The sequence below is a fragment of the Dermacentor silvarum genome, chromosome 3 (genome assembly GCF_013339745.2).
Source record: "Dermacentor silvarum isolate Dsil-2018 chromosome 3, BIME_Dsil_1.4, whole genome shotgun sequence".
Taxonomy (NCBI): Eukaryota; Metazoa; Arthropoda; class Arachnida; order Ixodida; family Ixodidae; genus Dermacentor; species Dermacentor silvarum.
In genome coordinates, this window is record NC_051156.1 from 67,031,774 (window position 1) to 67,053,959 (window position 22,186).

Below are 22,186 nucleotides of genomic sequence, written 5' to 3' on the forward strand. Positions count from 1 at the left end.
TGCTGGCTCGTGAATCTTCGCGATCCATCTGGACGCCTTGCACGATGGGCCCTGCGTCTGCAAGAGTACAGCTTCACTGTATCCTACAAGATCGGCCGACGACATGCTGATGCCGATTGCCTTTCCCGGACGCCTCTTAGTACAACGGAATGCGACGCCGACAGTTTCGACCACCTAATCGCATCCGTGCACCGTGATTTCTCAGATGCCACAACGTTCGCAAGAGAGCAACGTGATCAGCCGAGTTTAGAGCCACTTTTCTCTGCCGCGAAAGAGTCGACATCATGTAGTTCTGTGTTCGGGATGGACTGTTGTATATAAAGAATTTTTCCGCAATAGGTGCACGGTTTCTTCTGGTGGTGCCAGAAGCCCTCCGCTGTTCTGTTTTGCGCGTTGTGCACGATGATCCAACTTCAGGTCATTTAGGCTCCACGCGAACACTGCATCGTGCCAAAGAAAGGTTTTACTGGCCTCAAATGCGCAAGACCACGGAGACATACGTAGCCACTTGCGCCGAGTGTCAAAGTCACAAAAAACCTACTGCAACTCCAGCCGGTTTCTTACAGCCTGTGGTGCCACCCAGTTCCCCCTTTGAGCAAGTAGGCATCGATCTTATAGGACCGTTCCCACGTTCTTCCACAGGCAACCGCTGGATCATAGTATGTGCCGACTATCTGACTCGGTTCTGCGAGACGGCAGCCCTACCCTCTGCAACTGCAGGCGAGGTTTCACAGTTTATGCTGCATTGCATTATACTTCGGTATGGCCCCCCTCGAGTGATCATTAGCGACCGTGGCCGCCAGTTCACAGCTAATGTTGTTGAAGAACTTCTACGTTTGTGCGCCTCCAACCTGCGACACTCAACGCCTTATCACCCGCAAACCAATGGGCTGACAGAACGCACGAACAGAACACTTGTGAACATGATTTCCATGTACGTAAGCTCGGACCACAAGAACTGGGGCGAAGTATTGCCGTTCGTCACATATGCAACCAACACCGCGCAACATGAGACCACTGGATACAGTCCGTTTTTCCTGCTTTACGCTCGTCCGCCGAGGTACACTTTGGACACTATCTTCCCTTTTGGCAGTCGCGACGACGCTTGTATCGCGGAAACTCTCTGCCGAGCGGAGGATGCTCGGCGCATCGCTCGATTACGTACTCTAGCTTCACAAAAGCAGTACAAATCCCGATACGATAGTCGACACCGGCAAGTCACTTACAAACCGGGTGACTTAGTGTGGCTATGGACTCCCATGCGTAAACGCGGTCTATGTCAAAAACTTCTCGCTGACTATGTTGGACCGTTTATTGTGCTTGAGCGTCTCAGCGAGGTGAATTATAGAATTGCGCGCCTCACTTCCAGTGGAAGACGGTCATCCAAGACCGACATCACGCATGTAGCCCGCCTGAAGCCGTTTATTCAACGAAGGCCTCACTGACTACTCGCCCGGAGGGCTTCGTCTGCGAGAGGAGCCATGTTACAGTGCGTCAAAGGTAGTGGAGCGGCAGCATCAGCAGCAACAACAACATTAGGAGAACAGCGAGGAAGAGAAGGACGACGTGTAGTATCGGCACCCACTTGCCGTATACGGTTCCCTGCAATAAACGCTTTCTACACACCCCGTAACAATATATAATAAAAGGGAAACCGGCCTAGCAACGTGCGCCTTCAGTTAAACCCCGGCTGCCATGGGGAGACCACGCAAAATGAAGATTGCAGAAGAGCGGGAATACAAAGCTCGAAGTAAAGAACAAAAGTCTCACTGAAGCGCGTCGTAAGCAGGATCCGACATCTGCCGCTTGACATGCGAAGCGTATGCGACAAGCCCGCCAGGAAGACGATGAGCGTCGCGAAGCAGAGAATGCTGCGAAGCGCCTAAAGTACCGTGCCGACATGGTCGCCACGCCACGTTCAAGGGAGTGACGGCGAAATTCAAGCGCAAGTTCCTCAAAGTGGAATTTGGATTCTCCTGTGCCGTGTGTGATCGCCTGTGGTTCCGTGACGACTTGTCGCGCATCTCCACCCTACAGAACGCCGCAAAGAAAAGCAGTGCGCTCGACGTTCTTGCTCGTGCAGTACCCGGACAAGCCGTGTCTGCTTTCGAGGTGGGCGTACTTTCGCCAAGAACGTTTCAAGCATCAAAACAGAAAACATAAGCGTATACCACAGTGACCACAAAGCAGTGGTGAATGTCGTTGTGCAATAGAAATTCATACACTGCATTTTACCGAATATTCTTTTCTTTAATAATTCCATCGGTGAATTTCAACTGCTCCACTAAAATCCACCTTCACAGCGTGGATTGGACATGCATTTTATTTTACTTTTGTGTAAAGAAAATTATGCTAATAGGTTTATTAGCAGGGGACGGATGCGAACGGGCAGCAGTCACACGCGTGCGGCCAAGGACAGAAACCACGAGCTCATGCCTGTAGCGATGCCGCTGAGGCGCAGGCTACTCTCCTTTATTAAAATTGTCCTCCGCAAAAGAAGGCGCCAGCATAAAGGCGAAGGCACTGCTATTGCGTCGTAGTACGGCTTAATGCGACAGACGTGGACAAGTGTCTGGCTGCGATGGCGTAGGTCTGTCGATGGCGTGAGGGGCTCCACAAGGTAATTGGCGGAGGTCGTTTGCCCCAGAATGCGGTAGGGTCCGAGGTATGTTGCGACAAGTTTTTCGGAGAGGCCAGTTGTGGTAGCCGGTACGCGAAGCCAGACAAGAAGCCAGGGGAAAAAGATGGTGCAGAACGGTCGGCAGGTTGACAGGATTGCTGCTGCCACTGGTCCTCGATGGAAAAAGAGCGGGCTAGCTGGCCGCATTCCTCGACATGTCGAACAGCTTCATACAGCGGAGAACTTTCGGGCACATCAGATTTATATAAAAGAATTGCGCCGAACGTATTAGATGGTTCTCTTCCGTATAGGATAAAGTGCGGGAAAGTAGATGCTTGGGCAGCAGAATTGGATGCATACGTCACGAAAGGGAGAAATTTTAGTTTCTTTAAAGAATCTGGGCTCGTATTCACAAAAATTCTTACGTTTGAATTGTTCGTAAGAAAGAAGTTCAGTCAATCCGGACGCAAGACATATTATTTAATGCGGCCGGCAAATGACAAAGAGCCCTTACGAAAGAAAAGCTTTGTGAATCTGGCCCCTGTTTCTTTAAATCCCTGGGCCTCGTCAAGCTGCTTCAAGGCAGCTTTTTGTCTAGGGTCTTTTTCTCTTGACGAAATAAATGATTCTTGAACTTCGTCCCAATTTGAATTAGCAGAGGCCACGCACATTGATAGCATATCCCCAAGATTACGGTTGAAGCATTCTGTCACGCCGTTAGTTGTGGATGGTACGCTATACCTGTGCAGTGGACGATTCGGCATTCGTCGAGTAGTGCCTTGAGAGCATCGGAAAGAAAGGCGCGGCCTCAATCGCTCAGAAGTTCGCGAGGGGCACCGTGGTGCAGAGCGAAATGTCGTAAGAGAAACGATGCAACGTCGGGGGTGGGGGCAGTCGCAGAGCGGCTGTTTCAACAAAGCTGGTCAAGTGACCCACTGCAACAATAACCCAGCGATTCCCTGCTGGGGTGGATGGTAGCGGTCCGTATATATCATACCAACACGATCAAAGGGCTGACGAGGGCAAGGAACGGGTTGCAATAGGTTCGGAAGGTAATTTTCAGCGTAGGCACTAAGCACAGGAGCGAATGAACTTTGCAACATAGTTATACATGCCGCGCATATACAATCTAGGCGTAGTCGAGCGTAGGTCTTGAAGAGGCTGGCGTGGCGCGAACAGTGGGTCTACGTGGAAAGCATCGCAGATAGTCACGGAGATGGCGGGATATCACAACAAGCCACTTGCGACCATTAGAAAGGTAGTTACGACGATAAAGAAGGTCATCGCGAATGCAGAAGGGGGTAGCCTGGCGGCGAAGAGCTTGAGATGGTGAAGAGGTGGAGGGAACAGAAAGGATGTTGATGAGAGCACTTATCCAGGGATCCTTGCGCTACTCTGACGGCATGTTGCACAACTGCATGTGATGTAAGTGTGGGCTCAAGGGCGGACAGGCACGCGCTGTCAGCGGAGACCTGTGAGCGAGAAAGAGCGTCAGCGTCCGCGTGTTAGCGGCCGGAACGGTAAAGAACGCGGATGTCGTACTCCTGTAGCTTAAGGGCCCTGAGAGCAAGTGGGCCAGATGGGTCCTTAAGGGTGGGCAACCAACAAAGGGCGTGGTGGTCAGTGACGGCGTCGAAAGGGTGGCCATACAAATAAAGGGGGGAATTTTTCGAGTGCCCAAATAATGGCTAGACACTCTTTCTCTCTAACCGAGTAATTAGTCTCCGCTTTTGCCAGAGTTCAGCTCGCGTAGGTGACGACGTATTAATTGGACCCCGCTTTCTGTTGCGCGAGTACGGCGCCGAGTCCGACGCCGCTGGAATCGGTGTGGACCTCGGTGGGGGCTGCAGGATCGAGGTGGCCGAGGATAGGTGGCGAGGCTGGCAGGCGGCGTAATTTCATCAAGGCATCATCGCAGGCGGACCACCAAGCTGAAAGTTCTTTGTCGTCGCTTAGAAGGTCTGTCAGGGGTGCAGTTATGGAGGCGAAGTTTCGAATGAAACGTCGGAAATACGAGCATAAACCAACGAAACTTTGAAGCTCCTTTAACTTCTTTGTTTGTGAAAGTCGGCGACTGTGCAGAGCTTGGCTGGATCCGAAAGAATGCCGTCTCGTGATACAACATGACCAAGAATGGCGAGCTTTCGGGCACCAAAGCGACATTTTTAACAGCGGAGGAGTTTAAGCTTTTCGTTTCCCCGCGTAGCGTTCAAATGTGGTGTTTAGAGCATACGGGTGAAATGTGGCGCGCACTGACAGGCAGTTTTTCCCATGGAAAAACTTTGTCCCAAAAAGGGGCTTATGTGATGTGTAGTGCACGACACGGTGCGTTGGTTGGAGACCGTGCCCTTATCCTGCTTCCCAAGACGGCAAGTAAACTGTTGATGCACTGGAAGGAGCCTTTCTTGGTCACATGAAAAAACAACTTTGATTACTTCCTCGACTTGGCACATGCTACAAAGCTGTTCCATGTCAACATGCTGAAGCGCTATGAAGAGCTTGAGCAGAAAAGTGCCCCACAATCAGCATCATTCATCGTGGTGGAGGAGGAAGAGACAGACATCCCTATACCTACCTTCAAAACAAATGAGGGCTCGGGTATAGAAGCCATTAAACTTGGCGATGACCTTCAAGAGAGTCAACGTGCGGAACTTCGCAGGCTCCTAGGCACCCACAAGGACGTCTTTCCCGATGTACCCGGAAAGAATAATTAATTGTAGTGTCGTCTTCATCGCACGACTCCCGAACCAATTAACACTATCTAATATTCATTACTCTTCGCAATGAAGGAAGCGGTCGAGAGCGAAGTGCAATTTATGTTGCAGCTTGGGGTGATCGAACGGTCCGACTCGCCTTACAATTCGCCCTTATAGTGCTGGTAAAGAATCCCGTCAAGAGCTACCGTGCTTGAATCGATTTCCATCGCATCAATGATGTTCTGGTTTCCGACGCAGAACCTATACTGAGAACAGTTGTGATGTTTGATGAGGTTGGTACTACAACAAGATTATTTTCCAAAGTTAACTTCACTAAAGGATATTGGGAGGTGACACTGGACAAAATTTCACGGCTAAAAACGGCATTTTCCACCCAATCCGGACACTATGATTTCCTCTGCATGCCGTTTGGGATCAAGACAGCATCCGCAATGTTTACACGGTTAATGAGAATTCTGCTCCAGGGAATCCCCAACGTAGTTCATTACATCGATAATGTTGTCATCGCTACGACAACCTGGGAGGAACACACAGAAACCCTGCATTGTCTGTTGAAAAGATTCCGAGAAGTCGGATTGACCATCAAGCCTCAGAAGTGCGAAGTCGGCGTCACGTCGATAGTTTTGCTGGGTCATCGACTAGGAGGCGGAACAATTCATCTAGTAGACAGCACGATCGCAACAATTGCTAAAGCTCCACGACCCGATACTAAGAGACAACTACGTTCTTTCCTTGGATTGGCGGGATACTACCGCAATTTGATATCTCACTACGCAGAGAAGGCACAGCCTCTGACTGAAATGACCAAGAAAATGGAAAAGAACAAGATAAGTTGGAACACCGAAAGAGAAACCGCCTTTGAAACACTAAAGCAAGCGCTAGCATCTGGACCCATAGTAAAGGCTGCTGACATTAAAAGAGTGTTCATACTACGCACCGACGCCTCTGACACGTGCATCGGTGCAGTCCTTATACAGGAGCACGAGGGAGTTTTACACCCCGCTTCATATGCCAGCCGTCAGCTATTGCCTCGAAGGCAGAACTACTCGACAATAGAGCGAGAATGCCTAGCATTAGTTTGGGCTATAGAAAAGTTCCATATATTTTTATACTGAACAGACTTTATAGTTCAAACTGATCACCAACCATTGCAATATTTGTCACGAGAAAAACACCTTAACAGTAGGGTATTGCGATGGAGTTTAGCTCTACAAGAATATACCTTTCATGTAGAACGTATCAAGGGATCACATAATGTGGAAGACAGGCCGTCGCGTTCCGGGACCCGAGCCACCATGATCTCGCCCTACCGGGGCCTCCTGCCGACCCGTTGCTGGGGATCGCCACTTTGCCTGATGATCAACTGCTGCCCGAGGCCGGCGAGCTTCTGTGCCCGTGTGCAGAACGCGAGCAGTCGGGCTACGGGCCCGAGTTCCATGCCCAGCTGCCCGGCCAGAATGCCGCCGCCGTCTGCCCGTGCTGCCAAGCCACCTGCCTTCCCGCTCCAAGCCAGAGCTGCCACGCTCTCGTCGCCCGGTCAACGATCCGACACCCCGACAATTGGTGAGATCGACGCCGCTTCTCTCGTCGTCTCACCTCCACTTTTCCGCGTCGAGACTGTTGTGTGCCCACACACTCCAGCCTGCCTAAACTTGCCGGTTGTAGTTAGCGTTCTAGCTACATGTGTTTTGTATTATGAGTTCGTGAGTGTTTATTTTTGTAGCATAGCCACGGCACGCAGGCCGGAGCAGTTACAAGACACATACAGCTCGAACATACAAAGCGTTTATTTTGGGGCGTAGGATTGCTTTTATCCCCAAAGTGGGAGAGGATGTGGGAGTGCGGAGAAGGAAAAGGCCACGTACTGCGCATGCGCAAAACTTGGTATGACGCAGACACAACACTGCCCTCTCCTCAAAAATGGAACCGCTGCACTGGCTTGCGCTACCTTGTTGACCGACGCAGGACTTGCTGTGAATCTTCGGCCGGACCTGCGGTAGTTAGGAGAGGACGGTTGCGAGGTTCACTGTTTCTTTCCGGAGTTTGGGCAGTAGCTGGAGAATTATCTGGGGCGGCCGCTTCCAAGTGAGTGGTCCCAGTGGCAGCCGCGCTTGGACCTGGCGTCTGGTTGGTCCCTGGACCACCAGCAGCTGTATCGTTGACCGGATACCTTGGTGATGAATCCGAGCGGCGGCGTACTTGGTCGACGTGCCGTTTGACGATGGCAGTGGGAGTCTCTACGGTTGCCATCCGTGCTCCTGTCGCCGATTTGACCAGACCAGGGATCCACTTCTCCCCCTGTCCGTAATTGCGGACGTACACACTGCTGTCTGGCGGAAGTGTCCAGTCGTCGCTCTCGTCAGTTGGACCTGTAATATTCACAGGGAAGCAGGTGTCTAGACGCGATCTTATTTGATACCCGAGGAGAATTTTGAAGGCGATTTCCCAGTGTTAAGAGGCGTTCTTCTATAGTTGAACAGTAGCCGTACCAATTTTTCGTCAAGATCGACTCCCGTTATTTTCCGAATGCCCTCCTTCATCGTTCGCACCGCTCTTTCAGCAGCTCCGTTTCACTGTGGATGAAAGGGTGCCGTGCACAGATGCGCAATGTTGTTTTTGGCTGCAAATGTGGCAAATTCCTTACTCGTGAACTGTGTGCCATTGTCTGAGACAGTTGTACGTGGCACACCGAAGCGGGTAAATATACTCCTCAGAGCCCTTATTGTACTTTCCACATTTGCATGTTTCATAGGAAACGCTTCGATCCATTTGGAGTGCGCGTCCGCTACCACTAGCACCATCTTCCCGGTTACCGGTCCTGCGAAATCGGTATGTATCCGCGACCAGTTTTCTCGCGTCTTCGGCCAGTTTACGGGAGGTGCAGCCGGTGGTATAGGCAAACTTTCTATGCAATTTTCACAGTTAGCCGTGCGCTGCTCTATGTCGCGGTCAAGCCCTGGCCACCAAAATAGGGAGCGTGCCACTGCTTTCATAGCCGATGATCCTTGATGGGTTTCGTGAAGCAGTTGCAGGAAACCCTCTCGGGCATCACTTGGTATGACGACGCGATTACCCCAGTATACGAGGTCGTGGGCCAAGGACAATTCTAGCCTAGGTTCAAAATAAGGTGCCAAATCTGGCTGTACGTTTGTCTTGCTTGGTGGCCAACCACGCAGCACGTAATGTTGCACCTTACGCAATGTCGAGTCTACGGCTGTTAGGTTCTTTAGTTCACACGTTGAGACCACACCTTCATCTAGGCTTTCTAGTGCGAGGACATATTCCGGGGGCTCACCTTCCCCTCCATCTCCGGTGGCCTGCTGTGGTAGTCAGCTGAGAGCATCCAAGTTGAGCAGTTGTTTCCCGGGAACGTACTGAAGTTTGTTTGTATTTGTAGCCTCCGAGGTACAGCGCCCAGCGTTGAATTCGCGCAGCCGCCATGGATGGCGTCTGGCGGTCAGGTCTCAGCAGGCCCACGAGTGGTTGATGATCCGTGACCAACGTAAACTCACGACCTAGAAGATAGTCCCGGAATTTTGTTACACCAAAGATCAGTGCCAACGTTTCACTTCTAACTGGGAGTAGTTCCGCTCTGCTTGGGTCAGTGTCCTTGAGCGAAAACCGATGGATCTGTCTACGTTTTTGATACAGTGAAACAGAACTGCCCCTACCCCGAGCGACGATGCATCCACTCTAGTTTGAGTTCATTTGTGGGGTCTAAATGCACAAGAATTTGCGCATTTTTCAGACGTTCTTTTGCTTCATCGAAAGCAGCCTTTTGCGGTGCTTTCCATTGCCACCGAGCGTTCTTTTCCAATAGCTGATACAGTGGTGCTAGGTGCGTTGACATGTTTGGCAAAAATTTTGCATAGAACGTCAACATTCCGATAAATGACCGCAGTTCTGTAACATTCCGCGGATAAGGTGTGCGCATGATAGCTTCCACGTTCTTTTCTATTGGATGGAGGCCCTCGCTGTCAATGCCATGTCCGAGATACATGGCACCCGAAATTTGCATTTGTCATATCGTAAGTTAACGCCATGCTCCCGAAAACGCTCTAAGACAGTTTTCAATCGCTCTCCGTTATCGCACTCCTTCTCGGACACGATTACGTCATCAAGGACGCCGGGTAAATCACTGATAATCGCGTCGATCTTTCTCTAGAAAATCGACGGTGCCGTCGATATTCCGAATGGAAGCCGATTATAGCAAAATAACCCTTTATGCGTATTGATTACGCATAGTTTTCGCGCGGCTTCGTCTAGAGGCACCTGGCTATAAGCGTCTCGCAAGTCAAGGGTACTGAAGCATTCACCGCCGCTTAAAGCTGCGAACATGTCCTCTATTACGGGAATCGGATACTGTTCGAATGCGCAAACAGGGTTCAATGTAACTTTAAAATCGCCACAAATGCGTACAGAGCCATCTTTCTTTAGCACCGGCACTATTGGCGTTGACCAATCCGAGTGACTGACTGGCGATAAGACTCCTATGGAAACAAGTCAGTCCAGCTCTAAAGATACCTTATCGCGTAGAGCATAAGGAAGGGATCTCGCCTTACAAAACTTCGGTATTGCTCCATCTTTGTGGTGCAGGCTTGTGGGAGGACTCTTCATTAGGCCGAGCTCTCTGGTGAAAATGTCCTGGTAGTCAGTGAAAATGACCTTAACCTTGCAGGGGTCCATTACGCTTGTCTTTGTGGCACCGCAGATCGGAGTCACATGTAGAACCGGAGCGCCAGCTTTGTCTAGTAACTTCAGCAGGTCCCTTCCGCATAAGCTTGGCCCTTCGCAGTCGAGCACTGTGAGGGGACAGTCCACAAGCACGTCTTTGAAGCCCACACGTAGTGTCAGGTCGCCCAAAACCGGTAACGGCCCTGCGTAGCAAGACAACTTGACGCGTGACGGCTTTAGAGTACGCCAATGGTTCCGATGCTTCGTGTAGAGCTCCCGGGAAATGACACATACTGGTGACCCGGTGTCGACTTGCATGGCTACTTGCACTCCACACCATATAAATGAGCGGCGGATTGGTGGCTCAAGAAAATTTTTCCGCTCCGACACCAATTTCCAAAGGTTGACTTCGTCACTGCTATCGTCCCTTGGGCTGCTTTTCGTTATAGCCAATGTATTAGCGTGCATTGATCTAGCAGTTAACTTTCCGCGGTTAGAGCGGCTTTGACATTTCTTAGCAATGTGTCCCCGCCGTCCACAGCAATAGCAACGCACATTTGCCCATCCGCAACGGACATCATCGTGTTTTGAGCTGCCACACCTTCCGCATTCCAGATGTTCTTCGGCATTTCTGTTTCCTCCTGACGGTGTTTTTTGAGCCGCCTGCAATTTCAATAGAGCTTTTGGCTCGGAGGACATTTTCATAGCGTCATTCTCGGCAGTTTCAGCTGAAATTGCCAGCGCTTCGGCCGCAGCTAGCGTGAGGTCGGCCTTTGCTAGTAGTTTCTTCTGTAGAGCTGTTGACCGAACACCGCACACAATACGATGCCTGAGCATCCGATCCAGGGCGTTGCCAAAATTGCAGTTATCGGCTATGCGACGTATTTCCACCAGAAACTTCGTGACAGGTTCCCCTTCCATCGGGCAGCGGTTAAAAAACTTGAAGCTCTCCGTTATTTCATGTCGCTTCGGATCATAGTACTCATTTAGCACCTCGACAACTTGCTCGAAGCTCGATGCGTTTGGGGCTCGCGGTGCGACTTTACCGGCTAGTACTTGCACGGTTTGCGTGCTCAATGATGCCACGAGCAGTGCTATTTTTTTTTTTGGCTGAATCGGTGATTCAATTAGCTTCAAAGTAGGCATCTGCGTTAATGAGATACGGCTTCCACTTATCTCTGTCTTCGTTGAATGCAGGGCGCATCTGATGAGCCATGCTTGTAATCGGCGAGGCTGCCTTCGCGGCTGTAGAATCCGGGTCCCCTTTCACCGAGTGGGTGGTATCCTGGCTCGTCGCCAATGTACACACTAAACAGAAAAACACCTAGATGGGCGTTTTTCGCTTGTCCTCTAGCGCATTGCCATTTGTACATGTTTTTGCTCCCTTAGAATGGGCGTACGAAAAAACTCCCATTTAGGTGGGCATTCCTTCGGCATACTACGGGAGTACCGTAATATGCCCACTTTACCCCCATTTGAATGGGAAGTGTTGCAGGCCCTCAATGGGAGTTTTATCATTTCCAAATGGGAGCATTTGCGATGAAGTTAAGGCGGCATTTAGGGCGTTTTTTGGTATTAATTAGAGAGTTTATGGATGCAATTAAAGGCGTTTTAGGTTACTGTTACAATGAAGACGCCGATATGCGAAAGCCGTTTATTGCAGCTCATGGCAGAAACACATATGACACGACACAGCTTGGTCGCCGCGCTTTTAACACGATAACAGCGCCAACAAAGGATGCGCGCGCAGGCTCTGCGCACTGAACAGCGAGGGCAGATAATCGTCACCAGCCACGTTTGACGCGATTACAACACTCCCCCACAAACAAAATCACATTCAATGGTACATCAGTCGATCTGGTGGGCGTGTCACCCGTGTGCTACGTCTAAGTATAGGAGGGGTGTGCGGCGGTTGTGGTGACGACACTGGCGGTTGTGCTGAGCAATTTCCCTTTTCCAAAATATCACTGGCATGCGGCAAAGACATTTCATCACCACAGTCTTCCACATATTCTTCATGTTTCAAAGAAGTGCAACGTAGGTGATCGGCATGCACAAAGCGCGTTTGTTTATCAACATTCACCAGGTACGTTACCGGAGATTTCACGCTCACAATGTTTCCAGGTCGCCACTTTACAAGTTCACCACGAACAGTACGCACGAGCACGCGATCGCCCACAGAAAATGCTCTAGGCTTTCCCCTACGTTTATTTGCACTGCGCACTTCTCTCTCAGACTTCGAATTGATCGTACCTTCCATGTCTGGTTTGAGCAGAGAAAGTCTTGTCCGCAGCTTTCTCTTTAAAAACAACTCTGCTGGTGTTTTACCAGTGAATGTGTGCGGCGTAGTTCTGTACGCGAAAAGGAAGTTGTCAACTCTGTGTTGCAAGGATCTGGAACTGTGGCTCCGTTCATCCTCTAGCAGTTGCTTTAGCAATGACTGCTTAACAGTCTGCACTGCTCGTTCTGCTGCGCCGTTAGATTGAGGATGATAAGGCGGAGTCAAAGTATGCTTGACCCCGTTTGCCTGCAAGAAATCATCAAACTCTTTCGCTCGAAACTGTGGCCCATTGTCCGTAACTATCTCCTGAGGCAACCCATAGCTTGCAAACAATGACCTTACTGTCTCAATGGTCTTTTGCGCCGTAGTTGAATTCATTATTTTGACATCTACCCACTTGGAGTGTGAATCGACTGCGACCAGAAACATCTTGTTTTCTTTTTCTGCAAAGTCGAGGTGCACTCGCTCCCAACTGTTAGTGCACCACCTCCATGGGGTCAGTGGCGCTGGTTGGCCCACTGGCCTTACACTCTGGCAGATGTGACATTGTTTTACAGTTTGTTCAAGGCTGCTGTCGATTCCGGGCCACCATACCATTGATCTCGCCAGGGCCTTCATTTTACTGATACCCATGTGTTGTTCATGTAACAGCAACAGTACTTCCTGTTGAAGAGCGCGGGGTATAACCACTCGGTTCTCCCAAATTAAGCAGGCATCATCTACCGAAAGTTCAAACCGTCTTACAAAGAACGGTTGATACTGCGCCTCTACCGACCGCGGCCAGCCATGCCATGTCATTTCACGCACAGCACTCAAGACAGAGTCCTTAGATGTTTCATGTGCGATGTCCTTTGCAGTTAAGGGCAATTCTCTGGCAGGAGAAAAGTAAAAAATCTTATCTACATCATCAGTGTTTTCAGACAATGGTAGACGCGACAAGCCGTCAGCATTGCTAATCTTTGCCCCTGGTTTGTGCACAATGCGGAAACGGTAGTTCGACAGAAAAATGGCCCAGCGGTGGACTCGCGCCGCTGCCACAGCACTACTGTGATGTCTAGCTTCAAAAATTATCGTGAGTGGTTGATGGTCAGTGATAATAACGAAGCTGCGGCCATAAAGATACTTATGAAATTTCTTTACGCCGAAAATGATGGCGAGTGCTTCTTTCTCAATGTGGGCATAGTTTCTTTCCGCCTGTGACATTGATCTGGAAGCGAATGCGACCGGACGCTCAACGCCATTCACTACGTGCGATAACACCGCGCCCAGCCCGTAAGCAGATGCATCACATGTCAGCTGGATTTCCTTTTTTACGTCATACAGCTCCAAGACTGTTTCTTTAGTTAGCAACTGCTTACATCGCCTGAAACACTCATCGCACTGACGCGACCACTGCCATATGCTTCCCTTGCGTAGAAGCTGGTGAAGCGGTTCTAGTTGTCCGGCCAAATTGGGCAAAAATTTTGCATAGAAGTTCATTAGGCCTAAAAATGCCCTCAACTGGGTCACATTGCTCGGTTTCGGTGCTTCAAGGATTGCTTTTACTTTATTCGCCGTGGGATGCAGACCGTGTTGGTCTATTTCGTGCCCTAGGTATTGTACCCTTTCTTGAAAGAAAATGCATTTCGCCACATTTACTCGGATCCCGTGCTTACTCAGAGCATTTAGCACTTCCTTCGTTCGTTTGTAGCACTCTGGTAGGTCTTTCCCAGCTATCAGCACGTCGTCTAAGTAACAGGCTGTGCCAGGTATGCCATGCAAAACCTGATCCATGACTGCTTGAAACATAGCAGGCGCACTCGCAACGCCGAACGGCAACCGCCGGTATCTAAAGAGACCCATGTGCGTGTTAACCGTTAGAAGTTCTTCGGCATGCTCGTCCAACTCCAGCTGTAAATAAGCTTTTGCCAAGTCTAACACAGTGAACACGGTTCCTCCCACCAGGGATGCAAAGATATCCTCAGGAAGTGGCAAGGGATAGTGATCTACCTCGATGCACTTGTTCACACTGACTCTATAGTCACCACATATCCTTATTTCTGGTCCATTTTTCTTGGGCACAATTACTAGTGGCGTTGCCCAGGTGCTGTGCCGCACCCGGTAAATTACTTCAGCCTTCTCTAGTTCCGCCAGTTCTTTTTCCACTTGTTCTCGCAAGGCATACGGTACAGGCCTCGCCTTACAGAAAACTGGAACTGCATTCTCTTTCGTGCGAATGCTACCCTTGTATCCTTTTATAGCACCATAGCCTGCTTGAAAAACATCAGCGTGCTGTTGTTTTAATGCTTCTACAGCTCCTTGAGTTTTTAGAGGCGCGACTGCTTGTACTTTAAGCGCAACCTCATGCAGTTTCTGCAAGGCATCAGGCAAGTTCACTTTTATCTTTGCGAGCCAGTCACGACCGAGGAGCACAGGCATGCGCACCCCTTCTTCATACTTGGCAATGACAAGTGGTAGGCGGTGGCTTTGCTTCCCGCACTTCACATCGACTTGGGCAACGCCCCTTACATTGATTGCGGTGCCGTTGTACACTCCGAGTTTTACGTCCTCACAGTTGTACGATAGGTCAGGGAAGTTCTCTGCAAAGTCTTTTTCAGACATGATTGTAACGGCAGCCCCCGTGTCCAATTCCATCGGTACTTCGTGACCGTTTATGATTACTTTTACTACTATGGGAGGCGGACTGCCTGCTCTGTTTGTTTGACATATAGTCAGCAAATCCTGCAAATCCTGCTCTGTTGCCGGTACTTCTACAGCCTGAACAACTCGCGTTTTGCACATTTTTGCGACATGACCACGTTTAGAACACTTAAAACAAGCACTTTTTACAAATGGACACCTTGTAGGAGCGTGCTGACCACCGCACCTATGACACTCTACTGCAGTTTTTTGCGTATAGTTTTTTTTTAGTACCTGGCTGGTTGCGTTAGGCTTCCCTTGGCTTCCTTGCCAGTGCAGTTGAGCGTTGCTGGCCCCGGCGCTGTCGCACAGCATGTCCTGGGTGTCCTTCTGTGCAGCCTCCATGGCGGTGGCTACCTTGCACACCCGTTCCCAGGTGACCTCGTCGTCGGGCAAGGCAAGAAGACGGCATCGGATGGTGTCGCTCCGTAGTCCGGCAATTAGGCGGTCCCGTAGCGCTTCTTGGAGGAAATTGCCGAAAGAACATGTCGCGGCGAGCCTCTTCAATTCCACAAGAAACTGTGCGATGGTTTCATTTGACTCCTGGTTCCGCCTGTAGAAGTGGTATCGCTCAGTGACCACAGACCGCTTCAGGGCGTAGTGCTGTTGCAGCACCTTCTTGGCGTCTTCGTACTTTACTTCGGTGGGCGTTTTCGGCAGCAGTAAGCTACGCAGTGTCACGTAGGCCTTCTCTCCTATTATGGTCAGGAAGACTTCAAGCTTCTTTCCGTCGTCTATTCCATTTGCTTTCGCAAATAGTTCGAACCTTTCTAGGTAGACGTCGATGTTTCCCGAGTCCGGGCAGAACTCCGGCAGCTTGCCGTAAGTGGTGGCCATAGCTTCAGTGCTGCTTCATCCCATCCTCGTCGCCAATGTTACAATGAAGACGCCGATATGCGAAAGCCGTTTATTGCAGCTCATGGCAGAAACACATATGACACGACACAGCTTGGTCGCCGCGCTTTTAACACGATAACAGCGCCAACAAAGGATGCGCGCGCAGGCTCTGCGCACTGAACAGCGAGGGCAGATAATCGTCACCAGCCACGTTTGACGCGATTACAACAGTTACGTGGGGCGACCACGAAGCGAAATGCTTGGTGGCGATGGGTCACGCGCTTACACAGCACCCAACGGATCACCACAGGCCAAAATGTCGGACGCCGGACACCAAGGCTCAAGGGAACGGGGCCGTCCGAGGAGCTGCCGCCCGAGCATGCGTTTGGCCAGCACTACCGCCGCTTGTAGCTATCGCCGGCGTCCGACACTTTAGCCTGCTGTGTTCGCACTGCGTAAGCGCGGCGGCGTCCCCCCACGAAACATTTCGCCGCGTGCTCGCCACACGTGACACAATCGACGGCCCTGGGCATTGACGAAGTCACGCGCACACGTGGTCCAATGGCGAATGAACCCGTCGCTGCACTTCGACTTCCTTTTCCTTTCACTGATCGCAGAGCCCCTCTTTGCAAACCTTGTGCTGTCATGCATTCGTCCTCAAGAAAATGCTAGTAATCGGCAGTGGCTCCGAGGTCAGCAGGGGCCTTCAAGAGCAGTTGCTACTCGCTGAATGGAAAAATACACGACACACACACACACACACACACTAAAGAGAACAACATTTATTATAACCAAATGTAACAAATATAGTAAAATATGTTCTTTCTGCCAAATCGAAAGCATTTCTTGTACCATTAAAAAACTGTCTGGATTAAAAAAAACTACATCGTAAACATGCCAGTCAATACTATTCTACATGTCCTAACACAATAAAATTAGTAAACTAAAGAAACGATAATTTAAGAAATCTTATCTCGTCCCATATTGAACTATAAATACAGAACCATGTGTTTTAACTGTTACTTTGGGCAGACATTCCACAATTTTGCAGCCTATATATATATATGTTGAGCTTGCAAGACTAAGCCACCCAAAATTAAAAGTGGACTGTAGAATGAGGGCGACCAGAGGTGGTATTTTGCATGAACTAGCACAAAACATACGACGACAAATACCTAAGTACTAAATTATTAAATGGGGTTCATCACGCAAACGAGCTAAAAAAATTGGTTTAGTGATTGCGTTGCATTTTTAGCAGGTTCCTAAAAATTAAAAATTTATTTATAGTGTTTTATGAGCCAAAACCATCATATGATTCTGAGACACGCCGTCGTTGGAAGGGACTCTGGATTAAGTTGGGCCACCTGGGATTCTTTAATGTACGTCTAAATCTAAGTACACAGGTGTTCTGTATTTCGCTCCCATCGAAATGTGGCCGCCATGGCCGGGATTTGATCCTTGGTCTTTTTGTTTATGACTAGATTTGTGAAAGTTCCAAACAGGGTCCCCTATATACAGGGTGATCATTTTTAAGTTTTACACAATTCTTAAAAATAACCTATTGCCGATATAGTAATTCTAGTCCTTATCTGTATTAGTCAGAGATGCGGACATTACTTTCACGACAAATCGTAGCACATATTCAGCTAATTAACAAAAATCCAATAATTATCTTTAGAATTAAATACTTTACGGCCCATATTGCAATTTACGAATTGTAGCCGGTGAGTTTGCAAGGAATGAAATCCACTTAGAATGAATTTCCAGAATGACGCCAGTTTGGAGATATACGCCATCAAACTTGCCTTAAAAATGCACTGTTGATCAACTTACATTTTTAACAAAATGCTATCTTCTGCACTGAAGCACAAAAGTAACTAGAACGCCCATGTATTTCGTCCCACACTTTGGAAATATCTCGAAACTGGTGTCATCCTGGAAATTCATTTCAAGTAGATACGTCTTGCAAGCTCTCTGGCTACCATTTGTTAATTGCAATATGCGTTGTAAACTAATCAGTTAAGAAGTTAATTACTGAAATTTTCATTAACTAATTGATTATGTGTTTCGATTTCTTGTGCTAGTAATCCGGCTCTTCAAATAGTCCAGCTCAAGAACAAGAATTATGCTGTCTGCCACAGGCAATTTTTAAAAATTCCATAAAACTTAGAAACGATCCCCCTGCGTATTTATTTTCTAATAGTGCATGAGTTGTGTTCTGCATGGACACTTTAGCATGGCTACCTTGTTTAGTTGAATATTGTGCAAGCAGTGGTTTTTTCATCTACCCAGTGCAAAATATTAAGCCAGCATTGTAACATGTTGCAAATGGAGTCACGAATAAGTACCTTCCCTGATCATATCCAACAGTAGCAACTTCAGATGAAATAAGTCGTGCTTTCTCATGTTCAAGTGCCTTGTTCTAAGATATTGTCACAGTATGTAATGTAACGTATCGAACGTAACAATATCAAATCCTCCTTCTCACATTGGCCTCCCATCATGTGATCCCCCAAGTTGAGGTCATTTGAAACTGCATTTAATTGCACTTCAAACAGCATATCGCTCTTATTTAAAAAGCACATCCTATTGCAGTCACCATCCAGATATAAAATACTTGTCTGCATCAAGCTGTGAAGCAGCAGCACATTTTATGAGGAAAAAGCCTACTTCTTCTGTTGAATTGGGCTGCGTACTCGGAACACTACTATGCAGTTGCAGACAGTGGTAGTGTAGCAACCGTAACAGCGTGAACTTACATAAGGGAGCAAAACTGCGTGAACTTCAAATTATTCTCTCTTAGGAACCATGCTTTCCAATTATAACATGGGGATAAAGTAACTGGCAAGCAAATCTGCATTTCATTCAAGTAAATAGCATACTATTCATGCTGCCTTGCAGGGTGCACACTACATTCCCTTCGAACGTGAATTAACGACCTTGCCACGAGTTGCTAATTGTATTGGTGTATTGTTGATCGAGAGTGGTAGAACGGGGTATGTATGCCTCAGGCTAAAGCACATGTTTCGACAAGGAGACTTGGCTGGCTCAGGCTAAATCCATTTGTTCCCTTGTAAAGATGTTCGCTTCAGCTCGTGACCTTCTTTGTTGGCCAACTCTTGAACACTAATGTCGCAACCTTCCTGTTTGCCCTCGTCTTGTTCAGCCTATTGCTGCACACAGAAGCTGCATTTTCTTTTAAAAACATTCAATGATGTCAAGGGCTTTGATCATGGCAGTGTCTGCAAACACAATTTTTTTTTTCAATGAATGACAGTTTTGGTGCCTTTCTTGAGCATTCAATAGGGAAGAACCAAAAATTAAGCTAACAGACTGGCTATGCCAACAAGTGAGCATGAAACAGGGGAAATCAAGCTCTCTATGGATGTGGAGTGCAATTTCTTCATTTCACACCATTCTTGGGGTCAGCAGGACTTCTTCCTGAAATTGAGAAAGTTTTTGTAATAAAATACATATTAAATGTACTCTGTTTATAATCTAAAAAAATGTCTATTTGGAAATTCATATTTAGGTGGGACCAGTGCGAAGTACGAAGACAAAGTAAGGGCTTAAAGAAAATGACACGCCGTGCTGAATGACAACTGAGTTATTTTACAACAGACAAACAGTCAAGTACTCTGGAATGCTTGATAAAAGCCATAAAAAACCTAAGAAGCAGGGAGCAGTTACACACAATAATGTATGTGCATGGAAAATGCACCTGGTCATTCGTTTGCAAACAAGTATGCCATTTCCTTATCAGTTCACAAAACAGGTCCTACACTGAAACATTTCTCCTTCAATTTGGCAATTCTGTGGGTTTTGATTATTGCATGGGTGAATTGGTTGCTCTTCTTACTGCTGTTAGAGTTTGGTGAAGTGCAATAGACGGCACAAGGTGAGGCGAGACAGACGGGACAATCGCGACTGACGGCTGAACGTTTATTGGAAAATTTCGCTGCAGCAGGACATGCGCCCACGACACCCCGAAACCAGCAACAAACAGAGAAGGCGCAAAAAACAAAAAAATATGGCAAAGGTCACTAACAACGCATTCACACTCTCTTATGAATGTGAGGGTAATTGGGAAGAATGTGTACGCTGTCAACTGCGCACGACTGGCCCAAGAGTAATAAACAAGAAAACAGAAATAGAAGAACTAGCTGAGCTGTGGCTACCCATGAATCGCACTTATTTGGTTAAAGTGCCCCCAAAGCCACAAAACACACTTTTGCACTGCAAGGCAAGATCCCCCATTTCTCCTTATTTCAAACACCTAAAGTACTGTCGCAGCCTGTCGCTGAGGCACTGGTTAATCTGTCCCAAGCCAACATGATCACAGTTTATCGAATCCTGTACATGACAGAATTAGCACATGGGACATTATGACACTCACGTTTCGTCATACAGTATTTCCTAATTTGACTACCCGCGACGCATTTGCACCGTTATGCCGACTTGCATGGCAAAAAAAAAACACAAGATCCACCCATACTTCCCTGCTACTTTCCTTAAGTTGTGTGAAACCCCAGCAACACATCCACCCTTTCAAGGGGGCAACGCTTATGTGCATAAGGTTTCACACAACTTGATGAAAGTCACAGGGAAGTATGGAGTGGTTCCTGTGTTTCTTGCACCATGCAAGTTGGCACAACTGTGCAAACGCGTTATGGGTAGTCGAGTAAGGAAATACTGTACGACGAAACACAAGTATCAGTATGTCTCATGCGCTACTTCTGTCATGTGCAGAATTCCTTCAAGCAGCGGTTGTGTTTACTTGGGACAGACTGGCCAGTACCTGAACGACAGGCTGTGACAGCACTTCAGGTGTTTGAAATAAGAAGAGGTTGGATCTTGCCTTGTACTGCAAATGTTGCGGTTGCTATATGTAGTTGAAGAATGTGGAAGTTGTAGGCCATGGAAAACAAAATTAGAATGCGAGCTTTTCGAAGCAGTGTTAATTGAAAATTATTTTCAATTCTGGATCTGATACGTGCATCAGCGTGGCTTTGGTGGCACTTTAAACAAAGAAGCGCTATTCACAGGTAGCCACAGCTAAGCTAGTTCTTCTACTTCTGTTTCGTTTTTGATGTCTCTTGTGCCAGTTGTGCGCAGTTGACAGAGTACACATGCTTCCCAATTATCACGTTTGAAGAAGAGATCGTGGACATGTTGTTAGAAATTTTTGCCGTATTTCCTGTTTTTTTTGTGCCTGCTATGTTTGTTGCTGGTTTCAGGTGTCTTGGGCACATGCGTGCATTGTCCTGGTGCAGCAAAATTTTCCAATAAACGTTCACAGTTGTCAGTAGAGCTTCGCCCGTATGTCTCACCTCACATTGTCCCATCTATTGCACTTCACCGTACTCTAATATGCATCAACAACTGGCCCAAAGTTCTACTCTTCTGAAGTTTTTACTGCTACTTCTCACTTGTCAAAGTCAGGCCAGCAGCCATACTGCATACAATGTAGAGCTATATGGACTGGCCGTTCATGGCATGGATTTATTCTGGCTTAATGGCATCACAGAAAGTAAACGAAGATGACAAGCAGGACACAAGTGTCTACTCTCAACTCTAGCTTTAATTACAAAACAGAAATCGCACATAACACGTGGTGATATGAAGTGATGTCATTCATTCAAAAACAATTTCTTCATCCAATGTAACTGAGAATGAGCGATGCATTTGTCCTTTGCATTGTGAATCTGCCAAAGCTTAATTATCTTATGTAATCTCTGGTCATAATTTCTGTTCAATGCAGAAGTTTGGGCTTGTTTGTGATAACAAAACTTGGACATCATAACAAGCAGGAAAGAACGCAAACACGAAGAAGAGATATAGACTAGCGCCCGTCCAGTCTGTGTCTCTTTGGGTCCGCATTCCGTTGTGCTTGTTATGATGTCCAAGTTCAATAATTTTAGGCTATAACGAGTTTTGAGGAACACAAGAATGAACCCACATTTTTTTGCAGTATGTTGCAATGTGCGGATGAGATTTGTTAGGCACAAACCCGATTCACCCCAATCTCAAATTAATACAATATAGGCATAACAAGATGGCAATGGCCAACTGTACACAACCTCTGTTGCACAGTGCATCACCTCCTTCAAATCGTGCCACACGCAACAACCAAATTGTTTTCCTGGCTGCAGTATTTTTTCTCACATCAAAGCAAATCTCTGTTCACAAGCTTCCTACAGAAAGAAAAGCATTTAGCCCATAGGGACCAAATGCGCTTTTGCCCATGAAAAAGCACAAGAGCATACGAAACAACTGCAACCATTTTTTAATTGGCTCATCTCATTCATTATATTCCATAGTCATGCCTAATTCAGTTGTGCAAATCATTTTTTCACAGGCCCTTGTTAGGACGGTTTT

At 47.9% G+C, this 22,186-nt stretch overlaps 1 protein-coding gene across 1 annotated transcript; it reads right to left on the reverse strand.

Moving 5' to 3' along the window:
* Positions 1–7,281: 7,281 nt before the first annotated feature.
* LOC119444453 (uncharacterized protein K02A2.6-like) lies at positions 7,282–16,034 on the reverse strand. Its single transcript, XM_049664598.1, has 2 exons — positions 13,861–16,034; positions 7,282–7,706 (listed from the first exon to the last, which is right to left on the reverse strand). Exons 1-2 carry the CDS (start codon positions 15,806–15,808, stop codon positions 7,282–7,284), a joined length of 2,373 nt encoding a protein of 790 aa, XP_049520555.1. The 5' UTR covers positions 15,809–16,034.
* Positions 16,035–22,186: the final 6,152 nt, after the last annotated feature.

Excerpts from the sequence above, each read along its gene's own strand:
- LOC119444453 (XM_049664598.1), bottom strand. The coding sequence starts at position 15,808 with ATGGCCACCACTTACGGCAAGCTGCCGGAGTTCTGCCCGGACTCGGGA. Across the intron at positions 7,707-13,860 it reads GCACGAAATAGACCAACACG|GTCCAACTGACGAGAGCGAC; the intron begins GTCTGCATCCCA and ends TGAATATTACAG.